General features: G+C 31.9%; 1 protein-coding gene across 1 annotated transcript in view; it reads right to left on the bottom strand.

Moving 5' to 3' along the window:
* The window catches only part of Syt14 (Synaptotagmin 14), a 46,915-nt gene extending 37,247 nt beyond the window's left edge, over nt 1-9,668 (bottom strand). Inside the window, 2 exon segments of the mRNA XM_075302691.1 lie at nt 9,540-9,602; nt 9,645-9,668. Of these exon segments, the coding sequence (XP_075158806.1) occupies nt 9,540-9,602; nt 9,645-9,668 (87 nt within the window).
* Between the last annotated feature and the right edge of the window lie 16,345 nt (nt 9,669-26,013).

Below are 26,013 nucleotides of genomic sequence, written 5' to 3'. Positions count from 1 at the left end.
ATTGATTTTAGACTCCATAAAATATATACCGATCGACTCAGAATTACCTTCTACCTTGGTGTCCGTCCGTCCGTCTGTCCGTGTATTTGTTGTTCGCAGGATTCCGGTCACATTTATTAACCGATTTTGACGAAAATTGGTATATGGCGTTTTTTTTTTTTTGCCACAAGGACGAACGCTATTGAATTTGGAAAAAATTGGATCAAATTTAAATATAGCTCTCATATATATGTATCGCTCGATTTTCCGAAATTTGTCCATAAACTATAGGTGTGCACGTGACACGAAATGTTCGTGACTCACGAAAATGTGAGTCGTGAGTCACGCTGACGGTAACGGCGTGAGTGTGCGTGAGCGTGATTAACCAATCAAATATCGTGCGTGAGCGTGAGTCACGAAAATGATATCGTCGTGAGTGTGCGTGAGTAACGAATTTCGGAAAAACACGCTCACGAAAAAAATCCCGCTTACGAACATAAAATACTTACGAGTTGAATTAATTTATAATTTTAGTGACATTCTAGGTGTTAAGAGTTTTATAACGCTCTCGATTTTAATCATACTCATGTTTTTAGTCAGGTTCTATTTATAGGTAAATTACTGATAAAATTATTCGTGAGTTACGAGGTTTTTCGTGAGTCACGACATTTTTCGTGAGTCACGACATTTAAAAGATTTTCGTGCGTGAGTGTGCGTGAATACAAGGTTTCTTTTCGTGAACGTGCGTGAGCGCACACAAAAAAATTTCACGAAAAATTGTCCAATTAAAATTTTAATTGAGTTTTCAAAAATATTCAATTAAAAATTTAATTGATTCAACAAATTTTTTAATTGAAAAAAAAATCAATCACAAAAATAATAGCATCAATTAATTTTTTAATTGGATCAATTAACTTTTTAATTGAACTTCAATTAATTTTTTAATTGATACTATCATTTCTGTGATTTCTGTGACATTTCAATTAAAAATTAATTGGATCAATTAATTTCGTGATTGAATCAGAAAAAAAAATTTTTGTGTGCGTGAGTCCTACGAAAAAATATCGTGCATGAGTGTGCGTGAATAAGGTTTCTCCGTCGTGAGTGTGCGTGAGCGTGAGCAAAATATTACTCATGTGCACACCTCTACCATAAACCCCTTCTTTATCAACCGATCTTCCTCAAAGTTGGCCAAATCTAAACTCCTATAGTCGTAACTATATGTGCACAAAATCATCCAAATCGCTTCGGATTTAGATATAGCTCTCATACATATACACGATTTTCCACAAATTGGCCATAAATCCTTATTTATAACCCCATCTTACTCAAATTTAGCAAAAGGTAACCTTCTGTCGTATCAACCAAACCTTCCAAATATCATCCAACTCGGTTCAGATATAGATATAGCTCCCATATATATGTATCACCTGATTTTCAAAAATTTGTCCCTAATAGCCCTATTTTTGACCAAAGTAGCCTTCTTTATTTACCGATCTCACTGAAATTTAACAAAAGGTAACCTTCTGTTGTAACAACCAAATTTGCTAAATATCATCCAAATCGGTTCAGATTTAGCTATAACTGCCACATACATGTATCACCCGATATTCAAAAATTTGGCAATAAAACCCTTATTTATTACCTGATCTTAATTTAGCACAAAATAACCATTTGAGGCGTGACCTAACCCTGCAAAATATCATCCAAATCGGTTTAGATTTGGATATATCTCCCATATATATCTCCCATATATGTATCGCCCGATTTTCCCAAATTTGGCCATAAAACCCTTATTTATTACCCGATCTACTAAAATTGAACAAAAGGTAACCTTCTTTTGCAGCAGCCAAAGCTGTTTTATATAATCCAAATCGGTTAAGATATAGCTCCCATATATATGTATCGCCCGACTTTCAAAAATTTCCCTAATAACCCTTTTTCTTTACCAAAATAGTCTTATTTATTACCCGATATTACTGATAGTTAGCACAAGGTAGCCTTCTATGGTATCAACCGAACCTGTCAAATATAAATAAGCCATAAATCCTTATTTATAACCCCATCTTACTCAAATTTAGCAAAAGGTAACCTTCTGTCGTATCAACCAAACCTGCCAAATATCATCCAACTCGGTTCAGATTTAGATATAGCTCCCACATATATGTATCGCGAGATTTTTAAAAATTTGCCCCTAATAACAGAAATGATAGTATCAATTAAAAAAATTAATTGAAGGTCAATTAAAAAGTTAATTGATCCAATTAAAAATTAATTGATACTATTATTTTTGTGATTGATTTTTGTTTCAATTAAAAAATTTGATGAATCAATTAAATTTTTAATTGAATATTTTTTAAAACTCAATTAAAATTTTAGTTGGAAAAATTTTCGTGAAATTTTTTTGTGTGTAGAGGCCTCATGTATTAACAGATTTTACTCAAATTTAGCACAAGGTAACCTTCTGTGGTATCAATCAAACATGCAAAATATTATTCAAATTGGTTTACATTTAGGTATAGCTGCCACACACAGAAAAAAAGTTCATGAAAATCTTTCCAATTAAATTCTTAATATTGAGTTTTAAAAAATATTAAATTAAAAATTTAATTGATTCAACAAAATTTTTTAATTGAACTGAAATCAATCACAAAAATTAATAGTATCAATTCATTTTTAATTGATAATATCATTTCTGTGATTGAAGACATTTCAATTAAAAAATTAATTGGATCAATTAATTTCGTAATTGAATCATGAAAAAAAAATTTTGTGTATATATGCATCGCTCGATTTTCCCAAATTCGGCCATAACACTCTTATTTATTAACCAATATTACTCAAATTTGAAATTTTGATGTATTAACCGAACGTATTTAGATACTTATGTACCTCTTACACAAATATATTAGCCGATTTCCACAAATTTGGTGTTATTACCCACACTAATTTGCCCATTTCCTCTTTTTTTATGATGGACTCAATATTAGTGGCATACTAACTCTGTAGGTGCAAAATCAACTATATCTCTTAATATCAGACATTTCTGTTCAGATTGTGATAAAACTCCCATAAACATATACCCCTTAATGTTCTTAAATATGGAAATGCGGTTCATTTCCCTAACCTATACCAATGATACCGCACAAATGCTTATGTTTACTAATTCTGTAGGTGGTTTAGGGTATAATATAATCGGCCCCGCCCGACTTTCTACTTTATTTACTTGTTTTTTAATGCAATTAATGACATTCCGTTTGTAAATCATCGAAATATGAATTTCAGTTCACATGAGTTGACTTGACATAAATGCATGAATCTTTCCGTCAAAGACATATCTATTTTTACTAGATAACAAATTCTTTGTAATTCTAAACATGGTTTTAGTTTAAATCTTTTGTCCCAGGGCGCGTATAAATACTGAGCGATATCCGTTTATCATACGCAGTGCTGTACTATAAAACACTGTCCCATTTTCTTGCAGTGATGCAAAGTTAGCTATTTTATAGCCAGATCTACTTATTTTTGATATTGGGTTACAAGAAAATTTGTAAACTTACTACACTGAAAAAAAAAAAAAAAAATATTGCAGTGAGGCCAAAGATTTCATGTCCCTAAAATATTTTACCAAATAGATAGTTTCCAAAAAAAAATTGTTATACCTTTTAAAATCAGAATTCGGAAATATTTCAAATGTCATTTTAACACGTACTAAACAACAACTGTGGAGATAAGAAAAGATGTAAAATTTACACGCACGTTATAGGTAAAAGGTTAAACTCTCTCTTATAGCAAAACCAACAATGCTGACTTTCTTGAACTAAATTCCATCATACTATTTATTTAAATTAATATATTTTAATCTATTCTAAAATTATATACATTTCATTTTTAAACTTTTTAAATATAGAAATTTCATTTCTATATATTTCATTTCATTCTATATAATTTCATTTCTATATAATGAAATTTCTATATTTAAAACGGAGTTAACTAAAATTTTTGATTAAATTTTCAATTAATATTAATTTTCATAATAGATATGTTATATAGTTATAATTTAATATTACGTTTATAAAATCCACCGATTGTAATTGTTATTGTTTAATCTGCAAATTATCCTAGCACATATCTGATAAGATTTAGTTCTTGTTGTGTTAGGTTTACAAATAAATAAATAAATAAATAAAATGCAAAAAGACAACAAAAAAGATTAAAACAAGTATATACGACCGTAAGTTCGGCCAGGCCGAAGCTTATGTACCCTCCACAATGGATTGCGTAGAAACTTCTACTGAAGACTGTCATCCACAATCGAATTACTTGGGTTGCGGTAACACTTACCGATGGCAAGGTATCTCAAAACTTCCTAACACCGTCTTCTAAATTACAAGGTAGTCCATACGTAGTATATATTAAACTAAAAAAACCCGATTAAATACGTATATAATTAAGTTTAAAGTTTCTATAGAAATAAAATTTTGACAACATTTTCTATAGAAGTAAAATTTGGAAAAAATTTTCTATAGAAATAAAATTTGGAAAAAATTGTCTATAGGAATAAAATTTTGACAAAATTTTCTATAGAAATAAAATTTTGACAAAATTTTCTATAGAAATAAAATTTTTACAAAATTTTCTATAGAAATAAAATTGTTACAAAATTTTCTATAGAAATAACATTTTGACAATGTTTTCCATAAAAATAAAATTTTGGTAGATTATTTTTGGCTCGAGTGGCAACCATGAATATGAACCGATATGGACCAATTTTTGTGTGATTGGGGATCGGCTATATATAACTATAGACCGATATAGACCAATTTTGGCATGGATATTAGCGGCCTTATACTAACACCACGTTGCAAATTTCAACCGGATCGGATGAATTTTGCTCCTCCAAGAGGCTCCGGAGATCAAATCTGGGGAACGGTTTATATGGGGGATATAAAGGGTGATTTGTTAAGAGCTTGATAACTTTTTTTTAAAAATAAACGCATAAAATTTGCAAAATCTCATCGGTTCTTTATTTGAAACGTTAGATTGGTCCATGACATTTACTTTTTGAAGATAATTTCATTTAAATGTTGACCGCGGCTGCGTCTTAGGTGGTCCATTCGGAAAGTCCAATTTTGGGCAACTTTTTCGAGCATTTCGGCCGGAATAGCCCGAATTTCTTCGGAAATGTTGTCTTCCAAAGCTGGAATAGTTGCTGGCTTATTTCTGTAGACTTTAGACTTGACGTAGCCCCACAAAAAATAGTCTAAAGGCGTCAAATCGCATGATCTTGGTGGCCAACTTACCGGTCCATTTCTTGAGATGAATTGTTCTCCGAAGTTTTCCCTCAAAATTGCCATAGAATCGCGAGCTGTGTGGCATGTAGCGCCATCTTGTTGAAACCACATGTCAACCAAGTTCAGTTCTTCCATTTTTGGCAACAAAAAGTTTGTTAGCATCGAACGATAGCGATCGCCATTCACCGTAACGTTGCGTCCAACAGCATCTTTGAAAAAATACGGTCCAATGATTCCACCAGCGTACAAACCACACCAAACAGTGCATTTTTCGGGATGCATGGTCAGTTCTTGAACGGCTTCTGGTTGCTCTTCACTCCAAATGCGGCAATTTTGCTTATTTACGTAGCCATTCAACCAGAAATGAGCCTCATCGCTGAACAAAATTTGTCGATAAAAAAGCGGATTTTCTGCCACTGATTTTGGTAATAAAATTAAATGATTTGCAAGCGTTGCTCGTTAGTAAGTCTATTCATGATGAAATGTCAAAGCATACTGAGCATCTTTCTCTTTGACACCATGTCTGAAATCCCACGTGATCTGTCAAATACTAATGCATGAAAATCCTAACCTCAAAAGATTCACCCTTTATATATAATTATGGACCTATATGGACCAATTCTTGCGTGCTTGTTAGTGACCACATTCTAACACCATGTTCCAAATTTTGCTCCTCCAAGAGGCTCCGGAGGACAAATCTGGGAATCGATTTATATGGGGGCTATATATAATTATGGACCAATTTTTGCATGGTCATTAGAGAACATATACCAATACCATGTACCAAATTTCAGCCGGATCGGATAAAATTTGCTTCTCTTAGAGGCTCCGCAAGCCAAATCGGGGGATCGGTTTATATGGGGGCTATATGTAATTACGGACCGATGTGGACCAATTTTTGCATGGTTGTTAGAGACCATATTCTAACACCATGCACCAAATTTCAGCCGGATTGGATGAAATTTGCTTCTCTTAGAGGGTCTGCAAGCCAAATTCGGGGGTCCGTTTATATGGGGGCTATACGTAAAAGTGGACCGATATGGCCCATTTGCAATACCATCTGACCTACATCAATAACAACTACTTGTGCCAAGTTTCAAGTCGATAGCTTGTTTCGTTCGGAAGTTAGCGTGATTTCAACAGACGGACGGACGGACGGACGGACATGCTTAGATCGACTCAGAATTTCACCACGACCCAGAATATATATACTTTATGGGGTCTTAGAGCAATATTTCGATGTGTTACAAACGGAATGACATAGTTAATGTACCCCCCATCCTATGGTGGAGGGTATAAAAAGACTATTTGTATACCCCCCACCATAGAATGGTGACGGGGGTATAATAAGTTTGTCATTCCGTTTGTAACACATAGAAATATCGATTTCCGACTATATATAAAGACGATATAACCATGCCCGTCTGTCTGTCTGTGTGGCTGGCTGTCTGTTGTATTCACGCTACACTCTTCAATAACGAAGCAATCGGGCTGAAATTTTTCACAAACTCGTCTTTTGTCTGCAAATTGGGTAAAGCCGTAGTTTTTACCCAATTTGCCTGAAATTTGAAATCTAGAGGTATTTTAAGAGCATAAGGAGGTGTGCCAAAAATGGTGAGTATCGGCCTATGTTTTGGTATAGCACCCATATAGACCGATCTCCCGATTTTACTTCTTGGACTTCTAGAATCCGTTTTTTTTTATCCAATTTGCTTGAAATTTTAAATCTAGAGTTACTTTATAACCATAAAGAGGTGTGTCAAAAATAATGGGCATAGAATCCGTTGTTTTTATCCAATTTGCCTGAAATTTGAAATCTAGAGGTATTTTAGGTCCGTAAAGAGTTGTGCCAAAAATGGACATTTTTGGAAGTGCTTTTAAAATTGTGCCTTTAGAAGAACTTCCAAATTTTCTAATATTTAGCGTTGTTTAGGGGCACAATGTAGGGACTTTTTCACTCAACACAATTTTTAATCATTTTGGTGACTCAAGAGAAGGAAATCAGAAGCCGAAAAGGCTTGATCTTTACCAATGTGTGGTAACCACGGTTTTCACTCGTGTCAAGAAATCTACCAAAATTTGAAGAAAATCTTACCACAAATCTACCAAACAAATATTTCTATAGAAAATTTTGTCAAAATTTTATTTCTATAGAAAATTTAGTCAAAATTTTATTTCTATAGAAAATTTTCTCAAAATTTTATTTCTATAGAAAATTTTGTCAAAATTTTGTTTCTGTTGAAACTTTTCTCAAAATGTTGTTTCTATAGAAAATTTTCTCAAAATTTTATTTCTATAGAAAATTTTCTAAAAATTTTATTTCTATAGAAAATTTACTCAAAATTGTATTTCTATAGAAAATTTTCTCAAAATATTTTTGTCAAAATTTTATTTCTATAGAATATTTTATCAAAAATTTATTTCTATAGAAAATTTTCTCAAAATTTTATTTCCATAGAAAATTTTCTCAAAATTTTGTTTCAATAGAAAATTTTGTCAAAATTTTCTTTCTATAGAAAATTTTGTCAAAATTTTATTTCTATAGAAAATTTTGTTAAAATTTTATTTCTATAGAAAATTTTATCAAAAATTTATTTCTATAGAAAATTTTGTCAAAATTTTGTTCCTATAGAAAATTTTCTCAAAATTTTATTTCAATAGAAAATTTTCTCAAAATATATTTTGCCAAAATTTTATTTCTATAGAAAATTTTGTCAAAATTATATTTCTATAGAATATTTTATCAAAATTTTATTTCCATAGAAAATTTTCTCAAAATTTTATTTCTATAGAAAATTTTGTCAAAATTTTATTTCTATAGAAAATTTTCTCAAAATTTTATTTCCATAGAAAATTTTCTCAAAATTTTGTTTCTATAGAAAACTTTCTCAAAATTTTATTTCTATAGAAAATTTTATCAAAAATTTATTTCTATAGAAAATTTTGTTAAAATTTTATTTCTATAGAAAATTTTATCAAAAATTTATTTCTATAGAAAATTTTGTCAAAATTTTGTTCCTATAGAAAATTTTCTCAAAATTTTATTTCAATAGAAAATTTTCTCAAAATATATTTTGCCAAAATTTTATTTCTATAGAAAATTTTGTCAAAATTATATTTCTATAGAATATTTTATCAAAATTTTATTTCCATAGAAAATTTTCTCAAAATTTTATTTCTATAGAAAATTTTGTTAAAATTTTATTTCTATAGAATTTTGTCAACATTTTTTTTCTATAGAAAATTTTCTCAAAATTTTGTTTCTATAGAAAACTTTCTCAAAATTTTATTTCTATAGAAAATTTTATCAAAAATTTATTTCTATAGAAAATTTTCTCAAAATTTAATTTCTATAGAAAATTTTGTCAAAATTTTGTTTCTATAGAAAATTTTCTCAAAATTTTATTTCTATAGAAAATTTTGTCAAAATTTTATTTCTATAGAAAATTTTATCAAAAATTTATTTCTATAGAAAATTTTCTCAAAATTTTATTTCCATAGAAAATTTTGTCAAAATTTTGTTTCTATAGAAAATTTTCTCAAAATTTTGTTTCTATAGAAAACTTTCTCAAAATTTTATTTCCATAGAAAATTTTTTCAAAATATATTTTGCCAAAATCTTATTTCTATAGAGATTTGATCTACCAAAACATCAAGAATTCTACCAAACAGAAAAATTGTTTAAATTTAACTAAAAATATTGTATGGGGAATTGTAGGGAATTTTTTTTTTGGGAATGTAGGGTAAAATAGGGAATTTTTTTTTTTGTCCTTTTAGGGTAAACCGAAAATTTTCCCTGTCAACACGTTTTAAGCAGTGTTCTGAGAATGGAGTCTTTTATACTAAGAATGGAGTCTTTTATACTAAGCAAAATAGCCATGCATTTTCTAGAGACATTTTCAAGACATTCGGCGAAGGAAGAAATACTCCGTCGAATTTCCTTAATAATACACATAATTAATTCTAAGCATATAATATCTGACTTCATCCATTTCTCATTTTCTTTGCATTGAAATCTGTGGATTGTTTTATTTGGAATTCATATTTGCTACAATTCACATATTTAAACTAATAGCCTCAGCGCCCATATTGGCATGTTTGAGGCAAATAGGCAACCTTACAAATCTGTTGTAATTTAAATTTTGTATAATTTTTCTTTTGTTATGTTACGTATTTTATTTTGTAGCATGTATATTTCGTCATACTCTTAAGAGGTATCTGACCTTGAAACTTCAGTTTTGTTTGTTTTTTTTTTTTTTATCCTACCATTGCTGTTGTTGTTGTATTAATTGTTCTAATGCCCGCAGTTAATATTATGAGTTTAAGCGCCTGTAGTTTAACAAAAAATTATAGAGCGTGTTGAACATGTGCCCTTAATTGGGATTTTCCATTCATGTTAACATTAATGATTCATTTTCCATATGGTCACAGTTGTTGGTATATAAAATGGTCTGTACGAGAATACGAAGAAATTCCCATTTTTTAATATTGACATAATGTAACAAATAACATAATTAACAACATATGCTTATTTGAATAGAGAATTTATATGAACTAAGTGCACCCCACATCTACCGTGCAAAGGTCACCAAAATTTCGGATCTCAACCCATTGGATTTTCATTACTTGCATTTAGGAAAGTAATGAAATGGGACCTTCGTTTTAAAGCCGTATCTGAACTGCGTTTTGCTTTATTGTGAAACTACTTAGAGAAATTTTGAAACAGCAAAATGTCAACCCTAACTGAAATCTGGACTAAAGTATAAGAGTTTCTACCATATTTTCTCAAATTAGGCGTACATAACAGGTTGGCTGATAAGTCCCCGGTCTGACACATAGATGGCGTCGCTAGTATTAAATGCATATTATTTTTATAAAGTACCAACCTTCAAATGATTCGTGTCATAATTTGACGTCTGTAAGTCAATTAGTTTGTGAGATAGAGCGTCTTTTGTGAAGCAACTTTTGTTATTGTGAAAAAAAATGGAAAAAAAGGAATTTCGTGTTTTGATAAAATACTGTTTTCTGAAGGGGAAAAATACGGAGGAAGCAAAAACTTGGCTTGATAATGAGTTTCCGGACTCTGCCCCAGGGAAATCATCAATAATTGATTGTTATGCAAAATTCAAGCGTGGTGAAATGAGCACGGAGGGCGGTAAACGCAGTGGACGCCCGAAAGAGGTGGTTACCGACGAAAACATCAAAAAAATCCAAAAAATGATTTTGAATGATCGTAAAATGAAGTTGATCGAGATAGCAGAGGCCTTAAAGATATCAAAGAAACGTGTTGGTCATATCATTCATCAATATTTGGATATGCGGAAGCTCTGTGCAAAATGGGTGCCGCGCGAGCTCACATTTGACCAAAAACAACAACGTGTTGATGATTCTGAGCGGTGTTTGCAGCTGTTAACTCGTAATACACCCGAGTTTTTCCGTCGATATGTGACAATGGATGAATCATGGCTCCATCACTACACTCCTGAGTCCAATCGACAGTCGGCTGAGTGGACAGCGACCGGTGAACCGTCTCCGAAGCGTGGAAAGACTCAAAAGTCCGCTGGCAAAGTAATGGACTCTGTTTTTTGGGATGCGCATGGAATAATTTTTATCGATTATCTTGAGAAGGGAAAAACCATCAACAGTGACTATTATATGGCGTTATTGGAGCGTTTGAAGGTCGAAATCGCGGCAAAAGAAGAAAAAAGTGTTGTTCCACCAAGACAACGCACCGTGCCACAAGTCATTGAGAACGATGGCAAAATTCATGAATTGGGCTTCGAATTGCTTCCCCACCCACCATATTCTCCAGATCTGGCCCCCAGCGACTTTTTCTTGTCCTCAGACCTCAAAAGGATGCTCGCAGGGAAAAAATTTGGCTGCAATGAAGAGGTGATCGCCGAAACTGAGGCCTATTTTGAGGCAAAACCGAAGGAGTACTACAAAAATGGTATCAAAAAATTGGAAGGTCGTTATTATCGTTGTATCGGTCTTGAAGGGAACTATGTTGAATAATAAAAACGAATTTTGACAAAAAAAAGTGTTTTTCTTTGTTAGACCGGGGACTTATCAGCCAACCTGTTATATATGGGCTCTACACCTAAATCTCCACCGATGTGAAATTTGATCACAATATTAATATCAATCTTAGTATATATCCAAAATGTTATATATAGAGCTATATGAAAATCTAAAGCGATTTAGAGTAAAATCGGTACACTTAAGTAGAATGTTAAGTAGAAAGTCAATTGGAGTAACATCTCGTTGAAATCATTCATTAGAACCCAAGCGATCATTGCAATTAGAGCGTCGGGTTTCTTTAATGTTCACCACACTGAAAAAATATTGTCGTGAGGCCAAAGATTTTGTCTTTAAAATACGAATGCAAATTTTGCTTAGCGTAGAAGACGCATTTCTCTAATATAAAGTTTTTTCCTTGTCGAAAAGTCGATAAACTTTTCAATGAAGTCGTGTTGTCCTTGCAATTAAGTGATTTGACTTAAAAATGGGTATCATACACACAAAAAAATAACTGCAAATAAATATTAACAACTTTATTTGTATGTAAAATCTGCTGATCCTCAACAAATGTGTCTATTGAATATGAGGCATTTGTTGTTGAAATGTGTTTGTATTTAGATGCTTGACAGAGGAAGTAATAGAAATATTCTGAATTTTCAACAAATTGTTTTGTTGCGCAAATAGTTGACTGCTATCGATATGAAAACAAAAACAAAAATACAAGACTGGTAACGCGCACATCGCTGAGAACATGTACAGTATGTCAAGAAAGTCTTTTGACATTGCCAACTATTTCAACTTCTAGAAATAATTGAAATATTAAATATTTTATTAAATTTTTAATTCTGTGTACGTATGTATACTTTGCAAAATACATAATAAAATATTTTTTTAAAATTTCATTATATTTAATTTTGGAACAAAACATAATTTTTATCCCATTGTCAAAACACTTTCTTGACAAACTGTACGAAAGCTAAAAGAAGTATGCGAAGAATACCGTTAGAACAAAATGAGTATGAGCACATTCACGTGTATGATAGCAAGCAAAGAGCTCATTCATCAGAGAATACAGAAAAGCATTTATAAATGTCTGTGAAAAAATTATATTTTTCAATTTGGTAGTTTCTTATATGTGTTTGTTGTATGAGATAATTAATTAAAATCATATTAATATCGGGATTAGAGTTATTACAATTCTAATTAACTAATTAACAAAATGCTTGTTAGACCCTGGAATACTCAAATTAAAAATCGTCATACATTTACAAAACTGAGTATAGGATTTTCGACACAAAAATGTTATATGTTCCCCGTCCAAAAATAGCATTTTGGTCATATTCCTACTCTGTGTGTACTTAACAAAATATCTCCAAAATTGTTCCGGAAATTTTGCAATTTTGGTGCAATAATTCTGTCAATTTCAATTTAATTTTTTGTCAATACACCAATAAATTTGTTACAGGTCATTGATAGACTCCAACAAACCACATAAAATTTTTTTCGTCCAAATCCAAAAATATTTGTGGAGGATTAAACGTAACGTTCAACAACAAATATTTTGTACTGTTGGATGCTCAACAAATTACTTACAAATTATGTTATTGAGAACACAAATTATTTGTTGCCTTCTGATGGTAACGATTGCTAACAACTTTTTTGTAATAATGGTTATAAAAAGTACAAATTTGTTTGTTGCAGGAAAATTAACAAATTTTGTTATTGGTTTTCCAACAAAAGTTCTCAAACTTATTTTTATCTGTGTAACATGAAAGAAAAATTTTTTGGGCTAAGGTCAACTTGACTTTAATAATTCAGAAAAATCTTTAAAATTAATGAAATTGTCTTTAAATTTGTTGTCTTTTTGCATATTGAATACAAAGCAAAAAATCGTTCAAAAATAGGACATGTTTTTCAACGCTTATTTTAAAGACGTTTTTACTTGAAATACATCATAATTTCTACTGAAAGTCGTGTCTCAATTTGGAAAATAAAGTTGTTGTTAACTTGTTTTTAAAGGACTTTGATAGCATATTAAGAAAAAAAAGCTGAAAAAGTGAAAAATTTAAATTTGCTTCCTAGAGTCAAAACCCAAATTTAAAAGAGAAATGTGTCTTAAAAGTAGAAATAGAAAGTAGAAAAAATAATTCTCCGCTTCTATGGCTTGGAATCAATACCAAAATTGTTAAAGTAAAGACAAAATCTTTGGGACCGGGCATGCTTTTTTCAGTGCAAGGTAAGAGAAAGATTATCTCTATACTGGATTCTTGAGGGAACACGGTATATTTTTTGTATACTTCAGCTATGATTGGTTAAGGAAACAAGAATTGAGATTCTTCCATGACGTGTTTTAAAGGTCATATTTTACCTGGTAAACTACCACGTTTAAGGCTATGTAGTAGGATAACAAAAAATAAATATTTACTCTTTGTGCACAATTACAACTAAACTGGAGTGAAAAATTTGGTCTCTTTGGTACATATCGGTATATTCTTTGGTACATTCTTCAAAATCAAATGGGGGAGGCATCGTAGGAAAGCAAATCTTTGAGGGACTTTGTTGATGGTCAAAACTAAAAAATATGTAAAGTTTGGTTCCTACACAGAAAAAAATATCACCAAAATATTACCAATTAAAAAGTTAATTGAAGTTGAAAATTTTTTCAATTAATAACTTAATTGATACAATTAACTTTTTAATCATGATAGAAACATTAAGTTAATTAAGTCAATGATTGAAAATTTTTAAATTTTTAATTAAAAAATTAATTGATACAATTAACTTTTTAATCAAATTCGGAAGACTAATTCCCTTTCACTACCGAAATAAACCTAATGTTAAAAACTTTAATTTTTCTTCTGTTTTTACTTGAACTAACAGCATGTAGAACAAAAATTGCCATTTTGAAAACCTACTTCAAATACTTCATGAGCTATATGAGCTTGTTTTGTAAATTTGATTCTTGAATTGTGACCAAGTGGCCTTACGAAAATAAGCGCTATTTGGCCTATAATGTCCTTCAAAGTGTGAGCAAAAATACAAAAAAAACCCGAAAAAGTGTCAGCTATAGTTTTGGTATGAATGTCCATTTACTAGAAACATACAGTAGAAAAATTGTCTCAAATTTACGTATTTTTCGTTTATTTCTAAAGAAGTTTACAAAAATGTATTTTGGACCTCACCAATATGGAAAATATTTATAGGTTATTTAGATTACTTTAAAATAACATCGAGAAATAAATCAAAACTAAGGGGAAAAATAGAATTTGGTGTCTTTTTCGAATGTCCTTCAAAGCGGACATCGGTAGTGAAAGGGTTAAAAAAAAGTGCTGATTTTTTGTTTAAATTTTTAATTAAAAATGTATTTCAAACAATCATTTGTTAATCCAAATAAAAACTCTAAGCCAATTCAGAAAGTAATTAAAAATAGTTACTTTTTTTAATTGATAAATTAATTGAGTTTTGCAATCAACATCAATTAAATTTTTAATTGAATCAATTAAAAAATTAATTGAAATTTGCTGAAAAAATCAATAATTTTTTTATTCAAGAATTTTTTCTATGCCCAATTAAAACTGTGATTGGTACTATCATTTTCGTGATTGAAGACATTTCAATTAAAAAATTAATTGGATCAATTAATTTGGTGATTGAATCAGAAAAATTTTTTTTTGTGTGTAATCAAAAATATCTGATTTCGCAGACGGGTGAGATAACACAAATAGCAATATGCCCATAATTTTGGAACAGTTATAGATCGCTCTTTGAAAATTAGCAAAATTTTATACACTCTGTAATCAACCTATACATAATCAACCTTTGTAAATTGTCCTTTTTAGGTAGAAAAATCCCAAAACTTTACAAAAATTTCAAAATTTTAATATGTTTAAATTTATTTTTTAGTTTTAGTTTAATAACTACCACCAACACCTATACAAAATATTTAATTTAGCTAAAATCGGACCATTTGTTCTTTGACACCACCCACATAATTTACCCCATTTTCGATCAATAAAGCTTAGAATTCAAATATTTTTTGAAAATAGTTCTAGTAAAATATTGCAAAATTTTATTTATGTGTTCAAAGCTAGGTATGATGGTGTAAATAGGGTATAAAAAGGCATACAAGGGCGTATTTCCTCAACATATATCTAAAGATTCATTTTATTGCAGTGACCGATACCACCGAAAATTGCATGCATATTTACTCATCTATATATAGTTAAGAAATTAAGGCATCCGGTTGATGGCAGGTACTGTCTCCAGCCAAATGAACTACGGTATTTACACCTACACTGAAGAAAACATATTAACCTAAACTGAAAGATTATGCAACCTAAATTTTAGGATAATCAATTTACACAATATTGAGAACAAATTTCTTTAAAATAGAGAAATTTTAATTAAAAGAAAGTTCATAAACTTTGCTTTAATACTTTTTTTTTTAATTTTGGACACTAATCTTTGAAATTATCGTCCCTCAGTTAAAGTCGCATGTCTTTGAAGTAAGGAGAATTTTCCTTAAAGCAAAGAAAAACATTTTTAATTTAAAAGTATAATCTTTAAATTAACTGAGATATTGAATCTTTGGATTATAGATAAAAATGAGAGAAGTTCACAACTGTGATATCACAATGGACTGAATAGTCTAAGTGAGCCTGAAATATCGGGCTGCCACTCAGCGTTGCCAGAATTGTTTCACCAAAAACCGCTAGATTTGTCCAAAAAACTAGCCAAAAAAGCTAAAAAAATAGCTAGAAAAAAAGCTAAATTTTTTTGTATCAAAATTCACATTTTTAATTGAAATTTAACAAACTTAAAGACTTTATTTCACTTAAAATGCATATTATTTTAATTGTATTCATTTTATTTCCATTTCTGTGAGACTGTAAGAAAATCTAAGTCATATTAGCTATGTTTGTGTACTATATACATTTTGATTACTATCACAAATTTTTACTGGAAGTCCTTCGTTTATATTTCCTAGTAAAAACAATTTTCCCAGTAAACTTGCGATTATCAGCTGGTTAATCATCAACGAGTCCAATGTGCAATATATTGCACAATGTCACATAGAACTGCATTAGAAAATATCAATATATTTCGTTTTAACTGAATTAATGATAAATTCGTGAACGTGTACACTTCTCCTAATATTACATTCCATTAATAAATAGCAGATTTGTTTTGATCCTATCACTACGAATTTTTTTATTGCATTTTGTTTTTTTTTTATGTTTAAAAAAAATAGTACCACATTCAAAACTTTATTATTATTATTATTATTTTATTTATTATTATTATATTATTTCTATGTTCGGTTCCAAAGATTTTGTACACTAATGATTTTGGTATTGATTCCGAGTCAAATTTGAATTTATTCGTTTTTTCAGCTTTTTCTTCATGAGCTATCACAGTGATTTAAAAACGTGCTAACGACAACTTAAATTTCCAAATTCAGACTCGACTTTAAGTAGACATTATTCTATGAATACGTTTTTAAAATGTTGAAAAACATCTTCTATTTTTGAACGCTTTTTTGGTTTGTGGTCAAGATACAAAAACTCCACAAATTTAAAGACTTTTTCATTAATTTTAAGAATTGTATAGAATTGACCCTAGCCTTCTTTCATGAAAAGATACCCATTTTTAAGTCGAATCACTTAACTATAACATAAGGACAAAACGATTTTATCGGCTTTTGGACAAGGAAAACAGTTTATATAAGAGAAATTCACAAATGCTATTATAACCAAAATTCGCGTTCGTATTTGAAGGACATGAAATCTTTGGCCTCACGACAATATTTTTTCAGAAACAATTTACATCTACTATTTTAATTTAGTAATATCATAATAACTTTAGAATATTATAATAACATAAAAAGGATAAACGAGCCAAATGCTAATATTCCTAATAATTTACTGACAGTTTATATGAGGAATTTGTATGGTAATAGTAGATTTTAAGTTTACGATAACTTTTATGAATACGAGATAAAAACTTTACATCAAGGTGTATTTGCTGCAAAAATGCCCGCATAATGGCTGGAATAATTATTAATGTTTCAATTGAGCTTTGAAATATGTGGAAAACCGTATTCTGGCAGCAAGGCTTAGATAAAATCGAAGTTTTATCCATATTTCAATAGGAACATGTCGAAAATAACAAAAGCCAAAAATAGCTAAAAGGGTCATGAAAAAAAAACAGAAAAAAGCTAAAAGCTAAATGCATTTTTTCCCGCTAAACGTCTTCAAAAAAGCCAAATCTAGCGGGAAAAAGCCAAATTGGCAATGCTGCTTCCACTATACCTAACCTAACCATAGATAAAAATACTTTAAAAGTAGGCTAATACTTATTTTGATGAATTTGCATCATTGTTTTAAATTAAGAATCATTTTTGTACTTTGAAGTATCAGTTATAATTTGGGTTTTTAAAGGGTGATTTGTTAAGAGCTTGATAACTTTTTTTAAAAAAAAAACGCATAAAATTTGCAAAATCTCATCGGTTCTTTATTTGAAACGTTAGATTGGTCCATGACATTTACTTTTTGAAGATAATTTCATTTAAATGTTGACCGCGGCTGCGTCTTAGGTGGTCCATTCGGAAAGTCCAATTTTGGGCAACTTTTTCGAGCATTTCGGCCGGAATAGCCCGAATTTCTTCGGAAATGTTGTCTTCCAAAGCTGGAATAGTTGCTGGCTTATTTCTGTAGACTTTAGACTTGACGTAGCCCCACAAAAAATAGTCTAAAGGCGTCAAATCGCATGATCTTGGTGGCCAACTTACCGGTCCATTTCTTGAGATGAATTGTTCTCCGAAGTTTTCCCTCAAAATGGCCATAGAATCGCGAGCTGTGTGGCATGTAGCGCCATCTTGTTGAAACCACATGTCAACCAAGTTCAGTTCTTCCATTTTTGGCAACAAAAAGTTTGTTAGCATCGAACGATAGCGATCGCCATTCACCGTAACGTTGCGTCCAACAGCATCTTTGAAAAAATACGGTCCAATGATTCCACCAGCGTACAAACCACACCAAACAGTGCATTTTTCGGGATGCATGGGCAGTTCTTGAACGGCTTCTGGTTGCTCTTCACTCCAAATGCGGCAATTTTGCTTATTTACGTAGCCATTCAACCAGAAATGAGCCTCATTGCTGAACAAAATTTGTCGATAAAAAAGCGGATTTTCTGCCAACTTTTCTAGGGCCCATTCACTGAAAATTCGACGTTGTGGCAGATCGTTCGGCTTCAGTTCTTGCACGAGCTGTATTTTATACGGTTTTACACCAAGATCTTTGCGTAAAATCTTCCATGTGGTCGAATAACACAAACCCAATTGCTGCGAACGGCGACGAATCGACATTTCACGGTCTTCAGCAACACTCTCAGAAACAGACGCAATATTCTCTTCTGTACGCACTGTACGCATTCGTGTGGTTGGTTTAATGTCCAATAAAGTAAACTGAGTGCGAAACTTGGTCACAATCGCATTAATTGTTTGCTCACTTGGTCGATTATGTAGACCATAAATCGGACGTAAAGCGCGAAACACATTTCGAACCGAATTTTGGTAATAAAATTCAATGATTTGCAAGCGTTGCTCGTTAGTAAGTCTATTCATGATGAAATGTCAAAGCATACTGAGCATCTTTCTCTTTGACACCATGTCTGAAATCCCACGTGATCTGTCAAATACTAATGCATGAAAATCCTAACCTCAAAAGAATCACCCTTTAAAACTAAAATTTCTTTTTACATTAGTACATGTTTTGATATATCGCAAAAAGAGAACGAAATTCAATAAATGAGATCTGTATCCTAATTTTAAATTTATAGAGCATAGATTTAAAGCTCCCTAAAAAATTTCTTTATATTAAAAACCGTACTTTAGTTAGTTTAGTATCAAAAAACCAACCCCAAATTTAATTTTTCTTTCACAACATCAAGTTTCTATAGAAAATTTTGTCAAAATTTGATTTCTATAGTAAATTTTGTCAAAATTTTATTTCTATAGAAAATTTTGTCAAAATTTTATCTCTACAGTAAACTTTGTCAACATTTTTTTATTTGCATAGAAAATTTTTTCAAAAGTTTATTTCAATCGAAATTTTATGAAGAAGTACATCTTTGCAAAATCTACCAAAATCAAGAATTCTACCAATCTAGAAAACAGTAAGTAGAATTCTATCAATTGTGGCAACCGGACCAGCTCTAAGCACTATCTTATAAAGGGTGGTTAAATTGTTGAATGTGAACCACACCTAAACGCCAAGTTTTTTCCGAATTTTATTTGACATTTCTCCATTTCAGACTTACTTAATTTGAACCATGGAGAGATACACAATCCAACAACGTGTTAAAGTTATCCAGACTTATTATGAAAATGGGCGTTCAAATCAAAATGCATATCGTGCACTTCGTGATTTTTTGGTCAATTTGATTGTCCAAATGTGCGTACAATCGCAAAAATCGTGGAAAAATTCGAGCAAACCGGGTCTGTAGAAGATGTGAAAGCACCAGTGCATGCTCGTACTGCAGAAAATATTGCTGCTGTTCGCGATAGTGTGGCTGAAGAGCCGCCCACCTCAACTCGTCATCATGCCCAACAATTGCATCTCTCGCTCGTCGTTGATGAACATTATGCATAAAGACTTACATTTACACGCTTACAAGGTGCAATTGGCTCAAGAACTAAAGCCTCTTGACCATTCCAAACGTCGTGAATGGGCAGAATGGTTCCAAGAAATGGCAACAGTGGATGATCAATTTTCGAAGAAAATCATCTTCAATGATGAGGCACATTTTCACCTCAGTGGATTCGTCAATAAACAGAATTGCCGCATTTGGGCGAATGAGAATCCAAGAGTGATTGTCAAAAACCAATGCACCCACAAAGAGTGACTGTTTGGTGCGGTTTATGGGCTGGCGGCATCATCGGGCCGTATTTTTTCCAAAATGAGGTCGGTCAGCCAGTTACTGTGAATGGTGTTTGCTATCGTGAGATGATAATGAACTTTTTATGGCCCGAATTGGAAGATATGGATGTGGACGATATGTGGTTTCAGCAGGACGGTGCCACTTGCCACACAGCTAACGAAACAATGGCTCTTTTGCGCAACAAATTCAATGGCCGTGTTATCTCACGTAATGGCGATGTCAATTGACCGCCAAGATCATGTGATTTGACACCGTTGAACTTTTTTCTTTGGGGTTATTTGAAAGAAAAGTTGTACGTCGAAAAGCCAGCAACAATTCAAGAGCTAAAGGATGAGATAATTCGGCACATTAACGGCATAGAACCTCCATTATGCCTCAGCGTCATCGAAAATTTGGACCATCGGATGAAGGTGTGCCACCGAGGTCGTGGCGCCCATTTGGTCGGTATTTTGTTCCATACATAATTGAGTAATACCAATATATCATAATAAAATAAAATTACAATAATTTCTAAATAGTTTGTGTTTTATTCAAAATCAACATCGGCCCTTGAAATTTAACCACCTGTTCATTAATAACCTGTTCACGTTCACATTTAGGACAGAATAGCTCTATATAGAGTAATTGTTAAGGGGAAAGTACCAAATGGCTCGCGGTCGTGCGACGGTGTTTTTGGCAGTCGAAATGTATCAAAAAAGCACAAAGGTGCACTGAAAAAAAAAGCATATCCGGTTCCAAAGATTTTGTCTTTACACTAATGATTTTCGTATTGATTCTGAGCCAAAAAAGCGGAGAATTGAAGTAAGGATACTTTAAAGACAGAATTGTCTTTTAAATTTAAGTTTTGCGTACTTGATTCTAGGCAGCAAATTTTATTTTATTTTTTCTGCTTTTTTTTTCTTAATACACTGAAAAAAATATTGACCTAATGGAAGATTATGCAACTTAAACTCAACTGACATATTGACTTTTAAAATTTAAGATAAAAACGCTTCAAATATGGGCTAAGACTTATTTTAAGGATTTGCATCTTTGGTTTAAAGTTTTTTTTTAGCATTAAGAAAACAGTTTTTAGTTTCAAGTACTTGGCATAATTTGGATTTTGAAACTTGAATTTGTTTGTACATGAATACCTTTATTAATATATCGCAAACAGAGAATACAAATTCGACGAATGAGATCTGTATCCATTTTTAATTTTATCGATCCTAGATTTAAATCCAGGAAGGTCCGTAAAAAATGTCTTTATTTTAAAGAAGCCGCATCGTTGGCTCGGAATCAATACCAAAATCCTTACAGGAAATTAAAAATTTGATCCAAGTAAACTTTTTTTGAGTGTATGCAATTAAAGTCCTTTGAAAACGTGTTAACGACAACTTAAATTTTCAAATTCAGAATCGACTTCAAGTAGAAATTATGCTACTTCTCAAGTAAAAATCATCTTTAAAATAAAGTGTTGAAAAACGTCTCCTACTTTTAAACGCTTTTTTGCTTTGTTGTAGATGCAAAAAGACAACAAATTTAAAGACAATTTCTTGAAGAATTTTTCACAATTTTTAAAGACAAGTTGACCTTAGACAAACAAAATTTTCTTTAATTTTAAGATACCCATTTTTATACCATCCACCATAGGATGGCGGTATATTAACTTTGTCATTCCGTTTGTAACACATCGACATATTGCTCTAAGACCTCATAATGTATATATATTATGGGTCGTGGTGAAATTCTAAGTCAATCTGAGCATGTCCGTCCGCCCGCTAACTTCCGAAAGAAACAAGCTATCGACTTGAAACTTGGCACAAGTAAAGGGTGATTCTTTTGAGGTTAGGATTTTCATGCATTAGTATTTTACAGATCACGTGGGATTTCAGACATGGTGTCAAAGAGAAAGATGCTCAGTATGCTTTGACATTTCCTCATGAATAGACTTACGATCTGCCACAACGTCGAATTTTCAGTGAATGGGCCCTAGAAAAGTTGGCAGAAAATCCGCTTTTTTATCGACAAATTTTGTTCAGCGATGAGGCTCATTTCTGGTTGAATGGCTACGTAAATAAGCAAAATTGCCGCATTTGGAGTGAAGAGCAACCAGAAGCCGTTCAAGAACTGCCCATGCATCCCGAAAAATGCACTGTTTGGTGTGGTTTGTACGCTGGTGGAATCATTGGACCGTATTTTTTCAAAGATGCTGTTGGACGCAACGTTACGGTGAATGGCGATCGCTATCGTTCGATGCTAACAAACTTTTTGTTGCCAAAAATGGAAGAACTGAACTTGGTTGACATGTGGTTTCAACAAGATGGCGCTACATGCCACACAGCTCGCGATTCTATGGCCATTTTGAGGGAAAACTTCGGAGAACAATTCATCTCAAGAAATGGACCGGTAAGTTGGCCACCAAGATCATGCGATTTGACGCCTTTAGACTATTTTTTGTGGGGCTACGTCAAGTCTAAAGTCTACAGAAATAAGCCAGCAACTATTCCAGCTTTGGAAGACAACATTTCCGAAGAAATTCGGGCTATTCCGGCCGAAATGCTCGAAAAAGTTGCCCAAAATTGGACTTTCCGAATGGACCACCTAAGACGCAGCCGCGGTCAACATTTAAATGAAATTATCTTCAAAAAGTAAATGTCATGGACCAATCTAACGTTTCATATAAAGAACCGATGAGATTTTGCAAATTTTATGCGTTTTTTTTTAAAAAAAAGTTATCAAGCTCTTAACAAATCACCCTTTAGTTGTTATTGATGTAGGTCGGATGGTATTGCAAATGGGCCATATCGGTCCACTTTTACGTATAGCCCCCATATAAACGGACCCCAAATTTGGCTTGCCGATCCTCTAAGAGAAGCTAATTTCATCCGATCCGGCTGAAATTTGGTACATTGTGTTAGTCTCTAACAACCATGCAAAAATTGGTCCACATCGGTCCATAAATATATATAGCCCCCATATAAACCGATCCCCAGATTTGCCTTGCGGAGCCTCTAAGAGAAGCAAATTTCATCCGATTCGGTTGAAATTTGGTACGTGATGTTAGCATATGGTATCCAGCCCCCATATAAACCGACCCCAGATTTGACCTCCGGTGCCTTTTGGAGAAGCAAAATTCATCCGATCTGGTTGAAATTTGGTACGTGGTGGTAGTATATGATATTTAACAACCATGCCAAAAGTGGTCCATATTAGTCCATAATCATATATAGCCCCCATATAAACCGACCCCGAGATTTGGTTTTGTAGCCACTTGGAGGAACAAAATTCATCCGAGTTAGTTGAAATTTGGTACATTGTGCTAGTATATGGCCGTTAACAACCATGGCTAACTACACTGAAAAAATATTGTCGTGAGGCCAACGATTTCATGTCCTTAAAATAAGAATGCAAATTTTGCTTAGCATAAAAGACGCATTTCTGTAATATAAAGTTTTTTTTCTTTGTCCAAAAGTCGATAAACTTTTCAATGAAGTCGTATTGTCCTTATAATTAAGTAATTTGACTTAAAAACGGGTATCATAACATGAAAGAAAATTTTTTTGGGGTAAGGTCAACTTGACTTTGAAAATTCAGAAAAAATCTTTAAAATTAATGAAATTGTCTTTAAATTTGTTGTCTTTTTGCATCTTAACTACAAAGCAAAAAATCGTTCAAAAATAGGACATGTTTTTCAACACTTTACTTTAAAGACGTTTTTTACTTGAAACATAGCATAATTTCTACTGGAAGTCGAGTCTGAAATTTGAAAATAAAGTTGTCGTTAACTCGTTTATAAAGGACTTTGATAGCATATGAAGAAAAAAAGCTGGAAAAACGACAAATTAAAATTTGCTTCCTAGAAGCAAGTACACAAAACCCAAATTTAAAAGAGAATTGTGTCTTAAAAGTGTCCTTACTTGTATTCTCCGCTTCTTTGGCTCGGAATCAATACCAAAATTTTTAAAGTAAAGACAAAATCTTTGGAACCGGACATGCTTTTTTCAGTGTAGGTTCATATCGGTCTATAGTTATATATAGCCCTCAGATAAATCGATCCCCAATCACACAAAAATTGGTCCATATCAAGTTCATAATTGTATATAGCCCACATATAAGCGACCCCCATATTTCAATTCTGGCTCTCTACGTACCGTGCTAAAGTCCATATCGATTCGTAATTATTTGTAGACTTACCTTTTTTGTCTAATATATACCACGTATGGACTAACTAACTATTTAGAAGACGATTTTAAGAAGTTTTAAGATACCACAACCCAATTAATTCGATTGTGGATGACAGTCTGTCGTAGAAGTTTCTACGCAATCCATGGTGGAGGGTACATAAGATTCGGCCTGGCCGAACTTACGGCCGTATATACTTGTTAATTTTAATCACTTAATTATAAGGAAAAAACAACTTTATAGAAAAGTTCATCGTCTTTCGGACAAGGAAAAAAATTGTATATCAGAGAAATGCGTCTTCTATGCTAAGCAAAAAACGCATTCGTACATGAACTCTTTGGACTCACGACAATATTTTTTCAGTGTGACAACTTTATCAACCTTGATTTACATCAATTCCATTTTCACTATTCACGGCAAATCCACGCGAACGTGAAAAACTGGTGTCCTGAATTTCACGATGTTTTTTTGAACTCAGCTAGGTTGCACAAACCAGCAAAAAACTCGCTGGAGTGGATATCAAAATAAGTTGAATCAAGAGACTTTTATATATTTTTTAATAAAACTCGTATATTATAAATAAAATCGGAAATAAATCTATTGCGCACATAATTCAACTTTCATCATGACTTATGCTAGTGAATTTATTACACGAAAATTCCGGTGAAGGTGGAGAATACAATATGTACATATATTGATAATTAATAATTCTATGTAATTCCAATATATTTTAAGACAAAATAGTAATCAATACTAAATAAAAATAGAAACAACACGAAAATTAAAAAAAAAAATTAGATAAAATATAGATACCAAACAGTCCTGTGATAGGCCTACCAGTATTTCCCGTAAGGATATATACGCAGAGAAGGAATATTAATGGGAATATGTAACATGTTTGTCGCAACCATGTTATTTTCTCTGAAATTACATATCTAATTTCGGCAAGCATGTTATGTTTGACGAGAAAAGAAACTTTTTGCGACAAAAATGTTATAAGTATATTTGGGGTGATCATATTCCGTCTCTGGATGCTAATAAAGCCTCTCAGTGAACCTTATTAAAAATTAACGACTTTCTACATTTTACCATAGTTTTCCAATTTTACTCACCATTTAATGCGTAGTTATCCACATTCGAAGTAACTATCATTTCCGAATCTGCAAAACGAAATATTATTCGTTTATTACATCCGAAACATATAAAAACAGAATTAAACAAAAAATACAAGTTTTTTTATATTGAAAAGTAATAAGCACAACATAGAAACAAGTATGCAATTGGGCCGGTGTTTACAAAAATACAGAGCAAAACAAACGGTAAAAAGAATAAAAATCAAAATAACCCAAAGAAGAAGCTTTTTCTCAAAAAGTTTTAAAGAATCCAGAGGAAAACTCATAAAGGACAAAGAGGACAATGGTATGGGTAAAGGAGGATAATCGATTTTTCACATATTTCCATTAGGAATATTTAATGTACATCTTCAATGACTGGAGAATTTTACCTTTTTCTCTTATCACACTATACACAAAGGCTTTTATTGAACAAAAAAACTAAACAAACTGTTTGTTTTATTTAATTTTTTCTATTGCCTTTGGAAATTTACATATTTTTC

Source organism: Haematobia irritans, chromosome 1 (assembly GCF_050003625.1).
Source record: "Haematobia irritans isolate KBUSLIRL chromosome 1, ASM5000362v1, whole genome shotgun sequence".
Taxonomy (NCBI): domain Eukaryota; kingdom Metazoa; phylum Arthropoda; class Insecta; order Diptera; family Muscidae; genus Haematobia; species Haematobia irritans.
Note: the sequence above shows the minus strand (reverse complement) of the source record. Positions and strands in the feature narration are given on the sequence as shown.